Genomic DNA, 21,195 nt, shown 5'->3' with positions numbered 1-21,195 from the left:
CTTTGCGGGGATTGGAATGGCTCTATAATTTGAATTGGGAGTGGGCGGGTTTTTTTTTTTTCTTTTTCTGTTTCAAGTTCCAGCCTTGGCGTATCGGGAACAACCAACGGGGGTGGAAATTAGGGGCAAATTAGGGGCAATTGACCTGGATAGAGTGAGGAAGGGAGGGGAGGGGAGTAGCTTTATCATTTTCTTCAGAAGTAGAAGAAGCAGCAACAGCACTATGGATAGGCGTTTGCGGCTGAGCCGCTACCGCTTCGCCTCTTCCATGAGCTGCATTCTGAACAAGGTAAGCACAATGAGGATTCGGCGTGGTTGAAACGGCTTTAATTTAGAGCAGGGGGTCTTCAGACTTGGCCCTTTTATGACTTGTGGACTTCAACTCCCAGAATTCCTCAGCCAGCGTACGCTGGCTGAGGAATTCTGGGAGTTGAAGTCCACAAGTCATAAAAGGGCCAAGTTTGAAGACCCCTGATTTAGAGGATCGGAACTGCGTGGGAAAAGTTAGAGGTGTGCTGTCAGGGTCCAAGGCCTTGGCGGTGGCTACGACGTTGGTCCCTTTTCCAAACCGCTTTCATGATTGAGAAGTAACACTGCTGTCCCCTCCCCTCCTTCCTCTCTCGAATTAAGTAGTAGTAATGGTTTACCAATATTCTATCGTTCTTCCTGCATGAGAATGGGGGAATGGAGAGCATTCCGGTTTAGAAGTCTGTTTAGGTATTTTAGACGCGCTTTTAACTGGGCTTTGTTGAAAATGCAGCCATGCGCAGTTAGTTCCGTGGTATAATTGCTTCATCAAATTCAGGAATATAGATTGGTGTTGAGCCGCAAAATATAACGTTGGGTTTTCTATAGTTAGACTGCACATAATCCAGATTAAGGCGACTGTTTTTGGAATACAAAAAAAGGTGGGTGGGTGTGTGTGGGGGTGATTCCTAGATGGTGACAGAAACGGCTGTCATCCCCAAGTTTGAAAGTCTTCACGTGATCCACATCACCTGATTATAAGTAACACGGTTTTCAAATCGGGTGTAGATTTTCTTTGGTAAAATCCATTTTCAGTAGAAAGTCTAATCCCCTTGGGCTACACGTGTTTTGAAAAAATTCTTTAATCTATAAAGAAATTTAGATTCTGGACTGAGGGGTTTTAATTTTTAAACTTTTAAATTTTTAAACTTTGGGCTACTAATTGTTATTTAATCTTATTTTAATTCTATTTTAACTCTTCTTTTGTCTTTTAACTTTGCCCTGTAAACCGCCCTGAGTCCTTCGGGCATAGGGCGGTATATAAAACTAATGAAATAAATAAATAAACTAATTAAATAAAAGATCTACTTAGTAGTTAGAAAACATGCAAAACTGATGTCATATGTTCTTAATTTAGTACAACTTTGCCTTTGAAGATGATATAGTTGTCTCTATCAAATCATTGACTTATCAGACAGAAGATGGTAAGATTATTTTTACCGTATTTTATTACTATATATTTTATCTTAAAATACAAATAGAGAAATGTTGAATCTTATTTAAGAATAAAATGAAAAATCAGCAAAATTTATTGCATATGTCTGTCTTTCTCTCTACATGTGAGTATGTATGTGAACACATATTCATATCTTGAAATTACTTAGAGCTGCTTGTACTATATAAAAATATTTAGGTAAGAAATTGTCCTCCTGTACAATTTGAAACAAGATAGTAAGGAAATCAAATACATTAATATGAATAGAAAATCAAAATATAACCCTACATTATGAAGCTTATATTGCAGAATCTACGCAAGCATACAATAGTTTGCTATACTAAGGCAAAGGTGGTGCAATTATCCTAGATATTTTAGTGGCATTAAATACTGTCAACCAGAGTGCAAACATTGGGAGATAGAGGCACAATGGTAGATTGTTCTAATGCTTCCTCACTGAGCATATACAGAAGGTGTTCAGGAAATAGGTTAGATCCCTGGGCACTGTTGTTTAATTTTTTGCCTATTCTGTTCCAAGACATACCTGAAGGCACTGGGAGAGGTCACCTTGGCTGAAGTATAAGTATGCGGATGATACTCAGGTATACATTTCCATCCCAGGCCCATTGGGAAATATGGATGTCTGGACAGTATCAATATCTGGAGAATATCAGAATTTTGGGGAAAAGAGTCATACGTAACCCAAACATGAGAAAATTGGCGGTTGATTACCATATTTAGTTCTCGAAGGGGTTGTGCTTCCTGGAACGCATAGATTCACATCTGAGAGTCTTCCTGGTCTTGGGATTCTTGCTTGAAGAGCAAGTGAATACTGTACCCTGGAGGACTTTGCATAGCTCTGACTGATATGCCAGTTATGGCTTTCCCTAGGAAAGGATGTACTGAACACATATATATGTGCACTTAACATTATAGAACATGATTGAAATCTGGTCCAAAATCCAGCTCAGGCAATCAAGCTAAATTTCATAAATAATTTTTATGGATTTGGATGGGGTTTTTTTTGTTTGAAATACTTAAATGACAGAGTTAAAGATGCATGGAGAAGTAATTTAGAGTAATGTAGGATCAAATCATATGGTAATAGAAAATGTTCATAACTTTACTACTTTAAATCTGAACATAACACAGGAACTTGGGATCCAGTTTCATACTTCTTGATGACATAAAGTTTATCTGCAAGGAGTCTAAATTTTAGTTGATAAATCGAAGTCATTCTTATCCTATCTTGGTCTCAGTGCCATTGCCAATTTACAGCAGATAGGATAGGATAGAATACAGAAAAGAGCAACAAAGATGATTAGAGAGCTGGAAGCTAAAACATGAAGAACAGTTGCAGGAATTGGGTATGTTTAGTAAAAAAAAAAAAGGACTAGGGAAGATATAACAGCAGTTTCCCAGTGTTTGAGGGGCTGTGACAAAGATGACGGGCAAAATATTTTCCAAAGCATCAGAAGGCAAGACAAGAACCAATGGATGGAAACTAATCAAGGAGAGAAGCAACCTAGAACTAAGATTTCCATTATTTTCCGGCGTATAAGACGACTGGGCGTATAAGACGACTGGGCGTATAAGACGACCCCCTACATTTCCTGTTAAATTATAGGGCTTGGGCTATACTTGCCGTATAAGACTACCCCTCTTCCAACGCACACCAAATAAAAATTAAAAAACATCAGATTTGATTTTAATATGGTAATTTTAATTCAAATGCTTATGACATGCAGGTGCTTAGTAGGAAAACTGTCACTTATAAACATAAGGCTGTTTGTCATCAAACGTAAACATAAAAATGCAAGTGGATTAAACTATAATAATAATTAATAATAATAATAATAAGAAGAAGTTGGAGGGGACCTTGGAGGTCATCTAGTCCAACCCCCTGCTAAGGCAGGAAACCCTATACCATTTCAGACAAATGGCTGTCCAGTCTCTTAAAAACTTCCAGTGTTGGAGCATTCACCACCTCTGGAGGCAGGTTGTTCCACTGGTTAATTGTTCTAACTGTCAGGAAGTTTCTCCTTAGTTCTAGGTTGCTTCTCTCCTTGACTAGTTTCCATCCCTTGCTTCTTGTCCTGCTTTCAGGTGCTTTGGAGAATAGCTTGGCTCCCTCTGCTTTGTGGCAGCCCCTGAGATATTGGAACACTGCTATCATGTCACCCCTCACCCTTCTCTTCGTTAAGCTACACATACCCAATTCCAGCAACTGTTCCCTATTTTCCTAATTCACTTTTTCACTTTTCCTAATTCACTCTAAAGCTTTCCCTGCGCAGAGCCTTAAATAACACCAGCTGCCTGCAATTAGTGCAGGTTCGCATCCCACCAGGCTCAAGGTTGACTCAGCTTTCCATCCTTCCAAGGTAGGTAAAATGAGGACCCAGATTGTTGGGGGCAATAAGCTGACTTTGTAATAATGCTGCTTGAGGGGGGGGGGTGAAAGCCCTAATAAACAGGCATATACACAGAATGAAGGCTATTGCTAAGCACATTGATTTGTGCTTTAAATTGTAAGCCACCCTGAGTCTTCGAAGAAGGGCAGGATATAAATGGGATTTTTTTTAAAAAAAAAAAGACCAAATGGGAGATCCGCTCCAGGTTTTCCAGCCAGCCCGCCCAGTTCCTGTGTCAAATGTGTCCTTAGAGCTAAGCCGCTGCTCTGGCTGCTGCCTTCCCCACCTGCCTTTCAAGTTGGGATATACTACAGCTGCTCTTCAACTTTAGAAGGAAAGACGCCCAGACTCCAGCCTGTAAAAAATCACAGACTGCAGCTTCTTCTCCAATTGGTCCCGCTTTCCCTGCGCAGACTAAATAGGAGATCCGCTCCAGGTTTTCCAGCCAGCCCTGTCCCTAAATTTTCAGCACCCGGACCCCTGACTTTTGAGAAGATTTTCATGGGTTAAAAAGTAGTCTTATACGCCAGAAACTACGGTATACATAACATACAAAAGTGAATAGAGATGGAAAATATGTTCTGCTCATTGATTATTATACAGCGCTTTCTCCTTGCCTACTGTAATAAAAACTAATTTCCAATTTTCTGTCATAGTCTGGAGTGGTCATTCATTATTGGGAGGAAGTCTAGCCCCTACCCCAGATGAGATCTAATTTATGACTTTGCCCTAACCAGTGCTTTTTTTGTAAAAGAAAAAGGTGCCGGAACTCACACATGCCTTGCCTACCCTACAAGGTTTATTTCTTTATTTTTATTTTTATTTATTTAGATTTATATACCGCCCTTTCCCGAAGGACTCAGGGCGGTTTACAGGATATTTAAAAGAAAATCAATACAAAAGCTAAAAACAATTTAAAAAGATTACATCATTCCCTGAGAAAAAATAAAAACCCCAGTTAAAGTTAAAAAATTCTCAGCCTGGGCCAGAGAGCTCGAAGGTTCCATCCAAAAAAGGTGCCGGAACTCCGTTCTGAGCGTTCTATGAGAAAAATAGTCCTGGCCCTAACTGAATCTTATATAAGATTACAATCTTAATCAGAAATATGTATTCTAACTAATGCATCTATTCTGTCGCAATTTATAGGACCAAGAATTTGGGGAGAAGAGTCAGATGATGAAATTTTAGATGTGTCTTATAAGGTATTAACATGTATGCCTTTCATTCTTAACTTTGTTATTGCTAATATGAAATTTATTTCTAAGTTGTTGGGAACATGTTTAAAAATCTAAACATTTGTGTTGGATGTGGAGGTACCTGCTGGTATTCAGAAGTTAGTCAAGAGGGAGCTAATTTGTAGGGCTTTTAATCTATACTAATGCTTCCTTATAAGTTCAGAGGCCAAAGTGAGTTCATAGTTATGCATCAGTTTTAGGCATTTGTCTATTATTATATTCTGAAGTTATAAAGTGTCAGCAGGGTTTTTTTTAAGTGTACAGAAAATAAATGTATTTTGTTTGATGGTTACAAATAATAAAATAATCCAATTTAAATTATTGTAATTCAACCTTTGTTAAATAGGCATTGCATAGATCATTAGAGGTAGCAATAATAGTTGGAAGGGACCTTGGAGGTATTATAGTCCAACCCCTGCTCAGGCAGGAAACCCTATACCGTTTCAGACAAATGGTTGTCCAATCTCTTCTTAAAAACCTCCAGTGTGGGAGTACCTACAACTTCTGGAGGTAAGTCGTATTTATTTGATAGCGTTTTTGTTTTTGTAATGATTAATGGTGAAATTCAAACATAGTTATAATACCTGACATTCTTTAATCAATTTACTATAAGAATAAATATTTTTAAAACTTGTTATTTACCTTTCCAAGTAAGAAAGGCAGATAGTCTTGTTACTTTCTAAATATTGTTCTGAATACAATTCATCTCCTAATAGTTTTCCTATGTGTTTGAGCATTAGTTGATGAACAAGACTAATATAGATTAATTAAGGTCTGTTTATATCAGTGGAGAGGGACGCAGTGGCTCAGTGGGTTAGGACACTGAGCTTGTCGATCAGAAGGTCGGCAGTTTGGCGGGTCAAATCCCGAGTGCCGCTTAACAGAGTGAGTGCCTGTTACTTGTCCCAGCTTCTGCCAACCTAGCAGTTCGAAAGCATGTAAAAATGCAAATAGAAAAATAGGGACCACTACGGTGGGAAGGTAACAGCGTTCCGTGCGCCTTTGGCGTCTAGTCATGCTGGCCACATGACCACGGAGACGTCCTCGGACAAGTGCTGGCTCTTTGGCTTTGAAACGGAGATGAGCACCGGCCCCTAGAGTTGGAAACGACTAGCACGCATGTGCGGGAGAACCTTTACCTTTATGTCAGTGGAATTATACTGATAGATAATTTTGCAAACATATAGTCTTAATACTATAAGCTGCAATCAAGACTAAATATTCATCAAAAGACAGAGCACTAAATTCCTTCTAAATGTGTGAGCCTCTTATTGATTGGCTATTGCTCCTATGTTCTTATTAGTATAGTTTCCTAGTTTAGAGAGATGTTTAGCTTCTACAAGGTGTCCAAAACCAGCAGATAGAACGATTTGTAAAATTTCAGGGAATCAGGTCTCCTTGTTATTTATATAATAGAATCCTAAAACTTTTTTTGAACTTTAATTGACAGAGGAGGAAAGAAAAAATTACTACAAATAACAGTTTGCTGTCAAAGCCAAATTGGAATTTATAGTTTAAACAGATTTTCCAATTTTCTTTCGGACATAAACTGGCTTATGCTAGTTGTAATATTCCCAGTTTAAATATGTAATTCCACCAAATTGATGCATGAAAGTAGTGGGTTCAAGACTGTAGATAAACATTTGTCTAGATTCTCTCCCTTTTGTCTCTGGACCCATGGATGCTGGTAATGTAAGGAAAGGAATACAGTATCTTGAACAAGGTATATAGGAGAAGATCAGTCTCAAGCGAAAAGTAAAACTCAGCAACATTGACAGCTTATGTAAGGTTAGCTGGTTTAAAACTTGTTAACCCCCATAGGAATATACAACTTGTTATTGAACAACAACGTTTTCAAGCAAAGAATTGTCCTTTTATTACTGTTATAGAGGAATTTATTAACTGAAGTCTTTGTTTAAAACCACAGAACAATATACAATGCCAGGAACACATAGGTAAGAAAAGGTTTTTGACATTTCATAATATCTCTGTCTTACATTGTGAAAGAATTTGACTTTTAATTGTAATACATAAAAGAAAAATTCAAGGTTTGGATAATTGGTTAGCAAATGCAGACAAAAGTTGTGATGACAAGAGAGAAAACAAAGAAATAGACCAATAAATTTGTTTCAACTATGCAGAAATTAATTCTTTTTATGCTTACGATACTTATGCTTGATAGGTGTAAATTAGGAATAGTTATGTGTAGATTTCTCAGTAGTTACTTTGAAAGTTAACTGCAAATTCTATCATAAGATATTGGTATTTGCTTTTAATAGTCTTAAGAATTCTTAAGAGTTGTTTAATGACAGAAAATGATAAATTGCATGAGAGCTTGAGACTACTATTAAAAAATATACTTCATTGCCATGTGATCCTCTGCTGCTCTGAATCAAGATTCCTGGTTTATTTAATTGACCCTAAGAATTTACAGAACCATTCAAACTCTGAGGTAATCGGGAATTCCTTATCCAAAGATAAAGTATCAGTAAATTATGTGTAGATTTCTCAGTAGTTACTTTGAAAGTTAACTGCAAATTCTATCATAAGATATTGGTATTTGCTTTTAATAGTCTTAAGAATTCTTAAGAGTTGTTTAATGACAGAAAATGATAAATTGCATGAGAGCTTGAGACTACTATTAAAAAATATACTTCATTGCCATGTGATCCTCTGCTGCTCTGAATCAAGATTCCTGGTTTATTTAATTGACCCTAAGAATTTACAGAACCATTCAAACTCTGAGGTAATCGGGAATTCCTTATCCAAAGATAAAGTATCAGTAAATTAAGTGCTGTAATAAAATATAGACAATTCTATATACGGTATATATAGCAAAACTGAACTCCTTGTTGACAATTCTAGGATTTCATTCAATCACAAAGATAAGAAGATGTATCAAAATATTGGTAGATTTTGGTTATATTGGTAAATAAAAGTCAAATTGCTTTTGAATTGAGCTCAACTGCTGAAGCAGGTTAATGGAAAGTTTATTTATTTAGTCTTTAAAAAAATAGATGTATATGCTGTCCAGTGTCTAATACGTGACTCTTTGCCCAGGTGTAACAACATAATGTGATAATATCATCCAGTCATACCATTATATAAAATGTAAGATGCTTAAGTGAACTGAGTATTTTGAACTTGATTTTAAATGTAAGAAAGATGTTCGTCAATAAAATAAGTGTCTGGTTTGTATGCATGAACTGACTTTAAATGCCATTGAAGATGAAATTTTATTTTCAGATGCGCATATCTAATTAAAATTTGTCTTTTTAATTAAGTGCAAAAGCAGAATTCTGATTTTGAAGAAGACTCTACAGATGATCAGGTATGATCTGCAAGTAGCTTGGGAACAGTAATATTAAACACTTTTCTTCAGTTGGAAGTATATGCTTCTTTTCATTCTCCAGTTTTGCTGCCATGCACCATATTTTTTTAAAAAAAATTAAACTTATTTGTTGATTCCCCCTCCCTTTTCTTCACACTGATAATTTAATTTTTATTGTGATTTTAATAGTCAAAATGTTACATTAGGTTACAGAATGATCTTATATTTTTAACTGTACCAATTATTAGACAAACCTATTTCTTTTTAATTGTGAATAAAGAATAATATATAAAATATATAGATGAGTAATGGTTATCACTGTTTTATTGAAATATTACAACAGAGCTTATATGAGAAGCCACTTAGAAAAGTGGTGATCTCGTTATGGATTTCATAGCTTTAATTCTACTATTCTACTATTACCACATTGTTTCTTGTTCCCAAGTAGCCTTTGAAAAATTGTAAAATAAAATAGCCTGATAGGCAAAAAAACCACAACAAAACTATGAGGAATCTTCAGAATCCTCTTGAATAAATCATAGCGGCATTTTATTTATAACTTATTGTTGAAGCATCTTTCCAAGGCTATTTATGTAAACGTCAGTATATTTATATTTAAGGCCTGAAAAACTAGATCATTTTGTCTCTGTTTCTCCTTGTGGCATTGTCCTATATAAAAAATGGAAATTAAAGCACTATAATATTAGCCAATTAGAGTAGACTGAACCATACCATGGGTGGCAAATAAATTTGATAAATTTTAAGTCAGCAAAGTATAGTTTTGTTTGATTCCTCCTCTCCCTCATCTCATCATATAATTAGCAACAACATTACAAATACATAAGTGATTGATGCAGCAGATAATTCTTCTATATATTTGGAAAACATGAAAAGAAATTGGTATAAAAGCATTTTGGAGCAAAAAATCTATATTTGTGAGGTAGTACATAATTGATTTCAGAATATCATTGTACATATGTGCATTTGTATGTATGCACACATTCTAAGAAACCATGTTTGTAATTAGTCTGTACTAACTTCTTTGTCACTCGGTAGTAAAACTGATTTTGTACACTAATTGGAATTAATGCAATGTTTGTAATTTTCGGTTGTTAAAGACATTTGAGGAAGGCCAGTTCATCAACTTAAATGAAGAGAGTCAACTCAGTCCAGGTAAGCACAAAACATGTAACCCTGAAAATGACTTTTAGCTTATCTACACGTGCTTTACTATGGATCAAACTTATTTTAAAATGCATTTAACTGATACTTGGTATGCAAAGACAATACCTATATGTCATGCTGTGTTTATATTTAACAATACCAGTGCATCATAAACCTCATCCTGTGAATTAATGAATCACAGAATTTTAGCCAAAAATGTATTTTTTATTTTTGTTTTAAGCAACATTTTTGGTATCTTTTTGTACAAATGAAATACTCAGGTTGTAGCATTTGAATTGAAGTGTATTTAAGTCTGTAATTAAGAATCGTACGACACATATGAAATTAGAGCTCCTTTTACCCTTTTAAACATTAACGTGTTGCTAATTCATTATCCATTCTTCAAATAACTCAGATTACTGTATTTGTGTCATTATTTTTTTAAACCTTGACTTGAAAGCTTTCTGTAAGACATTCACTCATGGCCTCCCACGTACATTTCTCAAAAAATGACACTACAACCAGGCAATTTAAGTGAAAACTGTCTTTATTCTAGTTGTACAATTACTTGTCAATGAAAGGCTTTTAAAGACCATGGTAATCACAATGTTTGATGTACATTTTTTACATTGGCAGCAATAGAATGTTTGTTTTTTGATAGCTACCAAAAACCAAAAAAGTGAACAAATCTTGTATGAAAAATTAAAACCTTGGTATTACTTATGCTGACTAAAATATAACTTTTATTTAATTTTGAATTGCAGATAGCAAAGGGAAGGCTGAGTTAGCGTCTGTTAAATGTCAATTGGCCAATATACATATCCAGGTAATAGTATAAATAAAAATAAAATTTTGCTCACAATATTAGGATATTCATTTTAGGTGTCTTAATACATGGACATATAGGTAGTCCTCATTTAGAAATCGCAATTGGGAGTTGCACCTTGGTCATTTAGTGTAACAATTGCTAAATGAAACGAACTACAATCCTACTTCATTTTTTCTTTGCTGTACAAACCTTCAGAGGTCATAAATGAAAAAATTGGTTGTAAATTATTTTTTATTCCATCATAACTGTGAACGGTCACTAAACAAGGTGTTTGCTAAAAAAGTATCAGCTGTATGATGAAGGATATGATATTATCTGAACTACATACTTTCCTAACTTGCAAAAGAAAAAACCTCTGTCAAAATCTTTTCATATAGTCAGCAAATATTTGTGGCATTTTATCTACACAGACAATTGTACATTCTATTTTAACTGGTGTGCACATTTGGAATTGTGACATTTTATCATGGAAGCTACTTCAAAATCACCATGGAAGAGTTGGGGAGAGCCTTCCATTAACAAAATTATTATTATTAAAAATGTAATCACAAATCAATGATACTCTAGAATACGGGTATCAAACTCGCGACGTCACTTGATGTGTCGTGACGTATTGTGACTTTTTTCCCATTGCCGGCAATGGGCTGGGCACAGTTTTGGCTTGACGCATCTGCAGTTTGACACCCCTGCTCTAGAATATAAGCCATTCTGTCCCTTTCCTATGGAATACTACCTAGTGACTCTAGCCCGAATTAAGGGATTAAGGGTCGTAAAAAGGAAGTTACTTTTTGCCTTTACTTTATGCAAACAGATAGATTCTAAACAGTGTACTTTTCTGTAGTACACTGCCATAGGAAAAAGTAATATATGAAATAATGGTTAATACTTCTAAACTGAGACATTAATCTTGGTATAATGTAGATAATTAATCCTGTTGAATCCAGGTGAAAATTGATTAACTCAGGAATAGTTTATGTCCAACTATCTTGTTTATATAAACAGCATTTTGCTCTATGTCCTATTTTTATTGAAAAGAGAACATTCTGTTGAGAGATTATGCAAATCTGTTCCAGCAATGTTTACAGTTTTTAATTCATTCTACTGAAATTTCTTCCCCATTATAGCTGTATATATACCCCATTATTTTTCTGTCGATGGTCTGATTCCTGTCCAGGGAATTTGAACGTATTATAAAACCTTTATATATTTTCTATCAGAGCCATGATGGTACAGTGGTTAGAATGCAACACTACAGGCTAACTCACTACAATACTCACTTGCAAAAGTTTCATTCTGACCAGCTCAAGGTTGACTCAACCTTCCATCGTTCCGAGGTTGGTAAAATGAGGAGCCAGATTGTTGGGGTCAATATACTGACTGTAAACTATGAAGTAGTATATGTCAGGCTATTGCTATTAAAAGGGACACAATCTACACAATCATTTCTATCAGATATGTAGTTTATGACTTTTGAAATTAATTATAAAGGGTTAAAAGATAGCACTCATATTCCTGTTTCCATAAGAAATTAAATCAACTAATACTGAAAGCAACACAAAAATATTCCTACTTAATCCAATCCACCATAGTGGAAAACCAGATGCACATTCACAAAAAGGACATAGGTATAATAGCATCTTCTCATTGCCTCTGCTCTGAGGGAATAAGTTTGTTACTCTTTTCTGGTTCATTTATTTTACATTTCCATATTTATCTTTTTAAAATTGAAATGAAATCTGTATATAATATTTCATGTGTTATTACACTAAACAATGTTTACCTAATGATTTTCAGTCACTTCATATGATTTTTGTACTGCAACAACAGTAATAAACATGTGTATCCCAAAGTTTGGTTTAATGTTTTTACTAACTGTATTGTTTGTGTATCTTGTTTTAGGCTACAAAACCAAGAAGTCTTTTTCTGTTGTCTCCTTTGCAGGAAAGAAATAAATTGGAAAATAAACCCTTAATCGGTGAGCTTTGTAACAGCTTCAAGATGCTTTACAGTACTGAAAATAAGAAAATTTCTCTTTTTTCCTTTTTAAATTTTTTAGGAAATTGTCCTTTTAGGATTTTTTTCTTTCTTTCTTTTTTTACAATTAAAGGACAGTATGAGATGTCATAAAAGATTTTCAGGTTCTTTGTGTACAGAGATCATGCTTTCTAATTGACTAGCCAAGAACTTTATTAATTTGGCTCATAAAATAATCCTTGTTAGTGATACTTGTTAGATACGCTACCTTGGTAAGAATATTTTTAAAGCACTGACTGATCTCATGTTATATGACAATTCTAGGACATTTATTTAGAAAAGGAAACTCAAATGCAATTGCTTGATCTGGATCCTATAAGGAATGCAGGAGTTTATATCTTTGTAAATACAAAATCCTGGTACACAAGCTGCCACACAATTTATTTCCCCCTCTCCTGTTTAAGTTTTCTTCAACTCATCTGTCTATACCAGAGGTCACCAACCTTTTGGGCACCAGGGACCGGTTCCATGAAGAAAGATTTTTCCATGAGCCAGAGAGTGTGTGCTTTTGTGTGCTGCCTGCATCCCACAGATGGGGCTTTGCTTGTTTGTGCGGACCGGTTGCTGGCATGTTGTGGTCCGGTACCAGTCCACGGACTGGAGGTTGGGGACCCCTGGTCTATACCTTCTGAATAGAAGGAAATGAACAGTCAGGCAAGAGCTGAAATAAAGTTGTACTAGCTGCCTTGCATTAAGAATGCTTTATAATTATTCTTCCTTTAATGTTTTGGTCCATCTAGTTTAATTTTTCTTTACTGAAAGTAATGAAAACATTCATGATCTCAACTAATAATCATTCCTTAGAATTCTTATAATGGGAGTGCCATGAATCTTCTGCATATTTTGTATTTATCAGTGCGACCTACATGCATTAATTTAGTACTACCAGAGAGAACAGTGCTTAAGTACAGTAGATTATATAACTGGATCAGAATGTCTCTGTGTGAGCACACATGCTCATGCATACATTTAATCAGTATCCACATTCTGCATTTTTACATATATTCTGGAGACTAGCTGGTCGCAGTTCCACAAATACTTTATTCTGTATTAGTGTTTGAATAACTGGCCGTTAGAATTTACTTTAAAAACATAATATTGTTAGCTGCAGACAATTGTTATAGTGATAGGACTCAGAATAATTTAAAATGATTCTGCTTAGAGCTACGTATTAATACATCTGTACATTTATTTATTTATTTATTTAGTTATATTTATATACCGCCCTATTCCCTGAGGACTCAGGGCGGTTTACAGGGAATTAAAAATCCAAAATACAAAAATTAAGAACCAAATTAAAAAATATTAAATTAACCCTGTAGTCAGTTAAAAAGAACCCCAAATTAAAAATTCCTCCTCAGTCTGGGCCCGAGAGCTCGAAGAGCCAGGTCTTCAGGCCCCGGCGGAATGATCGAAGGTCGGGGGCAGTTCTCAGCTCCACTGGCAGCTGGTTCCAGAGGGCAGGCGCTCCCACCGAGAAGGCCCTATCCCTGGGTGTCACCCGCCGGCAGTCTCTTACCGGCGGGACCCTGAGCAGACCCTCCCTGTGGGAGCGCACTGGGCGAAGGGCGTTTGATGCCGGCAGCAGGTGTTCCCTCAGATATCCCGGACCCAGGCCATGTAGGGCTTTATAGGTGATAACCAGCACCTTGAATTTCACCCGGAGGGCAACCAGAAGCCAATGCAGCTCACGGAGTAGAGGTGTTACATGGGAGTATCGGGAAGCCCCCATTACAACTCGCGCGGCCGCATTCTGCACCAGTTGAAGCCTCCGAGTGGTCTTCAAGGGCAGCCCCATGTAGAGAGCGTTACAGTAGTCCAAACGGGAGGTCACAAGCGCATGAGTAACTGTGCGTAGGGCGTCTCGGTCCAGATAGGGACGCAACTGGCGCACCAGGCGAACCTGGGCAAGAGCCCCCCTGGTACATAACATACATGAAAATTTATGTGTACAGATTAATAGGGTTAAATGTTTTCAAACAATTAACTACTACTTTATCTCACAGGAATGTTTTCTAGTCCTGTATCATAAAGTTATTTGTTCTACTCTCCTCGTAGAATGATATGATTATATTTCACATAGTTTAACATACTGAGCCATATTTGACTTAAGTTTAGATCTAAAAATCTACATTTTCATATCCTCTTTTGACTCTGCAATTTATAAAATAGCTTTGGAGAAGTCAAAGTTTAACTGAATTTATTTCTGAGATTAAGAATCATCTTTAAATACGGTATCTTTGTGTTCTGTGTATCATTAGATAGTTACACAATTAACTGGATCTAACTGGATGATGAGCCTTGGCATAAGTAACTTGTGGCTTCATCACCTTTAGAGTAGAGTGCTATGATACGCATTTTTTTTGATGAAACTTTTTGAAGACTACATGGAAACTGCTATGGTTGTAAAGTGCATCATCTTGCATACTGGAGAGTAAAAGCCTGTACAACACATATATAATATCTGTACGGTATTATGGATGCTATATTGGCTGCTGATAGGTTCCTGGGTATAATTCAAATCACTACTTTGGAAGAGTTTTACTGTTGTGTTTTATAATTGTATTACAATGTTATTTTATATTTTGTAGTTTTATCTATTATAAAGTAAAACAGGACCATACTTGATTACCATAGCATACAAGTATAGTAAATAACCAGCACTGCAGTGAATTAAGAAATAGGGTATACCATAAATTATTTCAATGAATCAAGCTATAGAGTGACATTGTAACAGATCATAGACATTTTAGAAAATGTTAAGTATCTTCATTAAGTAATGTAAATAATTCAATATTAAGTCCTACTTTTTTGTACCTTCATTTTGTTGGATCTAACAGGGTACGATACAATCCAGATGAAGCAGTTGTCACCTTTATCCCTGAGATCTCCAGAACTGTCCATTTCTGCTGCTTCACATTCAGTGCATGGGACAATTGTGCCTAAAAACCAATCACTTCTTAATAATGAAACTGGCCAAAGTAGCTTTTTAGAGATGTATGAATCTGCAGATGAAAACTGTTCATGGAATAATGTCACAATAGCAGACTTGTATCCAGGAATGGTAAAAACTCTTAGCAGACTGCTTGATAAAGTATCCCAAAAATCTGTTTCCAATTCATTAACCAAGCGATACAAATACGGATATTGTCATTCTAAAAAAACAAAATGTAATACCAACACAGAAAAAGATGAAAACAAGAAATTGTCTATAGGAAGTAATGGCGACAGAAGTCCTTTTTACAATTCAAAGCGTCAGATACAATGCTCAGAAAAAAGTATTTACAGAATAGAATCCTCTGTATCTCAAAACTCAGATAGAATGATAATAGACTGTTCTGGTATTGCAGAAGATTATTCATACAGTGAAAGAACTGGAGAAAGTGTTACAGAGAAAACTTTTTTCCCTAGTACTCTTTGTGCAGATAAAACATTTTTGGTCGATAATACAACTTGTTTCCCTTTACCTTCAAACAATGTAAAAAAGAATCAAAGTTTTGAAGACTTTTCCCATATATTTTGCACTGTAGATTTAGACACAACATTTAATCCAAAAGCAGAAAGAGAAAATGGTGAACTGAGTACTATGGCATTCAAAACTACCTCAAGTTTAAGTTTGTCCTTGAACGGCAAAGCAAACTCCATTTTACAAGGAAGCAAGTCTCCAGTGAAAACCAGTAATGGACTAAAAAGTCATGAAATTAAAACTTTCACTGCCACTGTTTCACTACCACGAAGTCATTCTTTTTCATCATTTCATGTTAACCGAAGTCCCATTCCTTATAAACAGAAATATGAAGATGCATTTGAAAAATTATATAAGAAATTGTGTTCTCCAAAGCCACAGAAACCATTTAAGTTTTCAAATATATCTGTGAGCCCTAGAAACTCTCTAGATGTACACTTTTCGGGTTTAGATAAATTGACCTCAAATTTCCCTAAAAAAGCAAACAATACGACTGAAGATCTGTACCACAAATTATGTTCTGAAGGTTTTCCCAAATTTCCAACATTTCTAAGAGCAGCAAATTTAAAAAAATACGAAGGAGTGCAGATATCTGAAACTGTAAATGCCCTTGTTAATTCTCCAATAAGAACTCTGCCTGCTGTTGCCAGAATTAAAAGAGCGGCACATTTTTCTAATGAAGATTCTCAGTATTCACCTTTAAAAAGGTTAAAAAATAAATGTAATTCTTACAAAATATATCAGAAATTTCCTTGCTGGAAAAACATTAGAAATGACACAACTTTCACATTGCATTCACCTGTTAAAAACAGTGTAGCATCAAATACGGTAAGTGAAATATAATCTATAATGCCTTCAAACCTAAAAATTGTTTTAAAGTACCAAACCCTTTAAAAGTGTTTTATTTATAGTTAACATTTCTAAAATACATGAACTTACAGGGCAAAGTCCTATATGTACCTAATTGAATTTAGCACAACTATTTTTAACTAATCTCTTGAAACGAGTCTTACTGGATATTATGGCACTATGTAGTTCTCCCTATCTGTTCTTTTCTAATGTGTGAATTAGATTATGGAAGAATATTAATATTTGGATGCTAGTATTTTCTTTCTTTTAAACCTTTGTATCCAAGCAACAGATTTAACATGTAGGGCAGATGAAGGGTAATGTTTGATCTAAATCGTCTGCAAAAAATAGCTTGATACTTCAAAACTATAAAGTAATGCAGAATGGAAAAAATGTGGTAGAAGCTTATTACTAAATTCCCTTTTATTCTGGGACATCAGCAATCTTAAACTTTTTAATTTTCAGAATTATGGAGGTTCTGTTTCTTCAGGCCATGGCTTTTTGGCCACTTCAGTTGCTGATATGGAAGGTTGGTTTAAAAGATTTAAGTGAAAACTATATAGCGGTGTATTGTTCTTTGGTCAAGTTAGGCCAGGGATGTCAAACTGCCAGCTTGCGGGCCAGTTTCATCATACCAAAGCCACGCCCACCCCGTTGCCAGCAATGCAAAAAGAGTTGTGATACATTGCAACATGTCATGTGATGTGAGTTTGACACCCGTGAGTTAGGCAATTATTTATTCCAAGAAACATTCAAATGTCAATATTAGATTAACCTATAGATTTTTAATTCTTTATGGTCTATAAAAACAGTATAGGCAACAAACAATAAATAGGGTCAGCAGATGCTGTCAGAATAGCACAAATTCATAATTTTGGGGTTTTTTTAAACAACATCTCAAAATTTCTTGTTCTGTCTGAACTTATTTCCTAATATTCCTAATTCTTAATATACCTAATTGGGGATATTTTTTTCATAATATTAGATCATTGGGTTGAAGTTTCTGAGTCTATTTTTAAACTTCCTTGTGTGTCCACTGATTGACAAATCCATCTGCATTTGCTTTTGTTTTTCCTATTTTCAGTGATACAAATATTAATGTATGAAATTTTTGAGTTTTGAATTATAGTTACAGAAGGGTATCAGAAGGTAAATGCAACAGTATGTGTATTACATTCTGAATTTGGATGATTTGTTTAAAATATGAATGGAACTATTTTTTTTACTATTTTTCCTATTTCTGAACTGCACATCTCAGCACATTTGAAGTTAGTTTAACTTGGTTTATAAGAAATTTACAGTAAGATTAATCATTATTCAACCTGCTAAGACAGTATTTATACTTTCATATCTTTGTCTTTGCTTTTTTTCTTTTTGAAATAATTTGCAACCAAAATATTTAAACACTTTTTAATCCATATCTAATTTATTCAAAGAGTCTGGGATTTCAGATATGAATGAAAATATTCCCAGATGTTTGCAGACTCATGAGTTTTCAAGAAAGTCACAGAATTTTATACCAAGGTAAGCAATATTTGAATTTCTTTTCAGTATTCCATTTATTTATCTATCAGATATATATATTGCTGTCCATCCCACCTAAAGTGATAGCAATTCCTTTCTTATATTTCTTTGTGAATGGATAAAAAGGAGGAGTCAAAATGTTCAGGTATCCCTATTAGCTACAATGAAGGCAAGATCAATAACCTTTCTATTGCCATGAATCATATCTAAAAAATTTGTTCTGTGGAATCAAAGGCCCTCATGAGCAGGAGAGATGTCCATATAAAATTGGTAGATCAGAGTGTATTCCTTGTTTTTAAACTATGAAGAGTTTACTGTACAATTGCATTATAGTTTTGTATCTACCTCACAACACTGGAAAAGTGGAGTGGTTATAAGGGGCCCCAAAACTCCCAAAGGAGTTGCATGTGGCTTTGATGGTAAAATTTGCTTATGGGTAATCTTAAGGCATGTTTTGCAGGATTATAAAGCAGTTTCTTGCATTAAGACATACGATATAACACAGAAGATCATTGGTGTCTTCTTCTACAGTACATTCCTTCCTACATAATACTCTGATGGCAGTTAGTTCAGGAAGGGGAGAATTACCATGAATGATCATAGATAAATAAAAATAAGGTCCAGTCAAAGCAACATTATTTATCCCTGTGTGTTCCTCTATGTCACTGAATTTATTTATTCACTGCACTGAGATGATTAATTATTCCTTTATCAATATGCTGAGATGATTAGTATTGCTATATTGCTTGTGGGAAAACGATAAATTATGGGTATACCATAGTGAGAAGAGAAACAGGCATTAATAGCCAGAGATTATCCACTATAGAGTTGGACATTAATTTCTTTTAGAATTCAAAAATAAAGGAAAGTGAATAGATGAAAGAGACTATATTTAAGCTTACTGTGAAACAGTCATTTCTTGTGTAAAATAATAGAAATTATCTGAAACAATTTGTTTTCCCAAATGGTCAATCCATTTTCACAGTTATAGTTTTCATCCCAATTGATATTCATTCAGAAGAGGTTAGGCGAGAGTTTTTCCTGTTTATACAAGATGGAATCTTCTGCAGGTAACGCATATGCCAGTGAAGGCAAATCTTTTAGAGACCAAGTGCCCAAAACCCGCTCCCGCCCACAGAACCCCCCACTGCCTCCATTGCCCACCACAGATTGCCCAGCAGTGCCATGGCAGCCACGCCCTCTGCCCGTGCCCCGCAGCATCATCTGCGCACAACGCGGCGCGAGTGCAGTGTCTTGTCCCCGCTGCCTGGCTGCCATGTGCTTGGCTGCCTGAGGGTGATTCTCCTCCGGGGCGATGTTGGTGAGGGGGCCTGAGGGAGAGGCAGGGGCTGGGACGATGGCGCTTGTGCCCACAGAGAGGGCTCTGAGTGCCGCCTCTGACACGCGTACCATAGGTTCACCACCACTGGGATATGCTTTGTTATGGAGCTGTGCTCTTCCCCGGTATATTTTCAGTGTGAAGAAAAACAGATATGCGTGGGAAAAGGCTAATACAGGGACTTATTTAACTTTAGTAGAAATAAACTAATTCATAAAAAAGGAAAGAAAACAATGTTATGTTGTCTTGGATAACAACAGGTGGACTTGTCTAAATAATAATAATAATAAACCTTTATTGTCAAAGTACAACATGTGTACATTGAGATTAGCTGAGCCTCCCCCTGTGCTCTCTCCCCCCAACACACAGTGACAACAAACCCTCCATCCCACCACACTATGTGAACCAACTACACCACACACCGGCCTCCCAAGTCAACTCTGCATAAGATTACATCCCATTCAAAAGCCTAACAGCCCACGGATAAAAGCTGTTCTTCAGCCTGTTGGTACGGCTGGCTATATTCCTATATCTCCTACCGGATGGTAGGAGAGTAAAGAGATACCGTCCAGGGTGTGAGTCATCCCTGAGAATCTTCCTCACTCTTCCAAGGCAACGAGCCCTGGCGATGTCATCCAGTGGTGTCAGGGAACAGCCCACAATGTCTTGTGCTGTGCTCACTACCCTCTGTAATACTTTCCTATCCGCGGCTGTCAGACCGGCATACCAAACCACAATACCATATGAGAGGACGCTCTCTATGGTAGACCGGTAAAAGAGGGTCATTAGCTGTTGTTCTACCCTGTTCTTCCGCAAGATCCTAAGAAAGTGAAGCCTCTGTTGGGCCTTTCTAGCCACCTGGGTTGTGTTAACTTTCCAGGTCAGATCTTCACAGAGGTAGACTCCCAGAAATTTAAAGGAGGGAACTCTCTCTACACAGTCCTCCCCGATGTAAAGTGGGGCAGGTTCCTCTTTTTTTCTCCGGAAGTCTAACACCATCTCTTTCGTCTTGCTGATGTTTAGGTGCAAGTTGTTGTTACTACACCATATGGATAGTTTTTGTACCTCCGCCCTATATGCTGTCTCATCCCCTCCTGTAATAAGACCCACCACAGTTGTATCATCTGCGAACTTAATTATCGCAGTGGATGGGTCAGATGATACACAATCATAAGTGTATAAAGAATACAGGTAGGGGCTAAGCACACAGCCCTGTGGCGTGCCGGTGCAAAGCTTCAGGGGGGTGGACAAAGCAGACCCGACCCTCAGTTTGTACCCGATCCCTAAGAAAGTCTTGAATCCAATCGCAGATAGTGGGGGAGAATTTCAAGTCAGTCAGCTTCTCGATGAGAATGTTCTGTTCAGTCAAATGTCCAGGGTTGGTATGATTATTATTATTATTATTATTATTATTATTATTATTATTATTATTATTATTATTATTATTATTATTATTATTATTATTATTTTAAAAAGATAACCTGCATATCTTATACAAAACTTTTCCTAACATATTTTTTTTAATATTCACAGTAGTGTAAACACTTTCAT

The 21,195-nt window shown here is 36.0% G+C and overlaps 1 protein-coding gene across 1 annotated transcript; it reads left to right on the top strand.

The window, feature by feature from the left end:
* Positions 1-90: 90 nt before the first annotated feature.
* HJURP (Holliday junction recognition protein) lies at positions 91-17,333 on the top strand (the record flags this gene model as incomplete). Its single annotated transcript, XM_083362545.1, has 10 exons — positions 91-289; positions 1,385-1,451; positions 5,020-5,075; positions 7,036-7,063; positions 8,393-8,439; positions 9,558-9,612; positions 10,368-10,429; positions 12,332-12,407; positions 15,307-16,760; positions 17,247-17,333. Exons 1-10 carry the CDS (start codon positions 224-226, stop codon positions 17,331-17,333), a joined length of 1,998 nt encoding a protein of 665 aa, XP_083218671.1. The 5' UTR covers positions 91-223.
* Between the last annotated feature and the right edge of the window lie 3,862 nt (positions 17,334-21,195).

This window comes from Vipera ursinii, assembly GCF_947247035.1.
Source record: "Vipera ursinii genome assembly, chromosome: 4".
NCBI lineage: Eukaryota > Metazoa > Chordata > Lepidosauria > Squamata > Viperidae > Vipera > Vipera ursinii.
The sequence above is the reverse complement of the archived record's forward strand: the minus strand, read 5'-3'. Positions and strand labels throughout refer to the sequence as shown.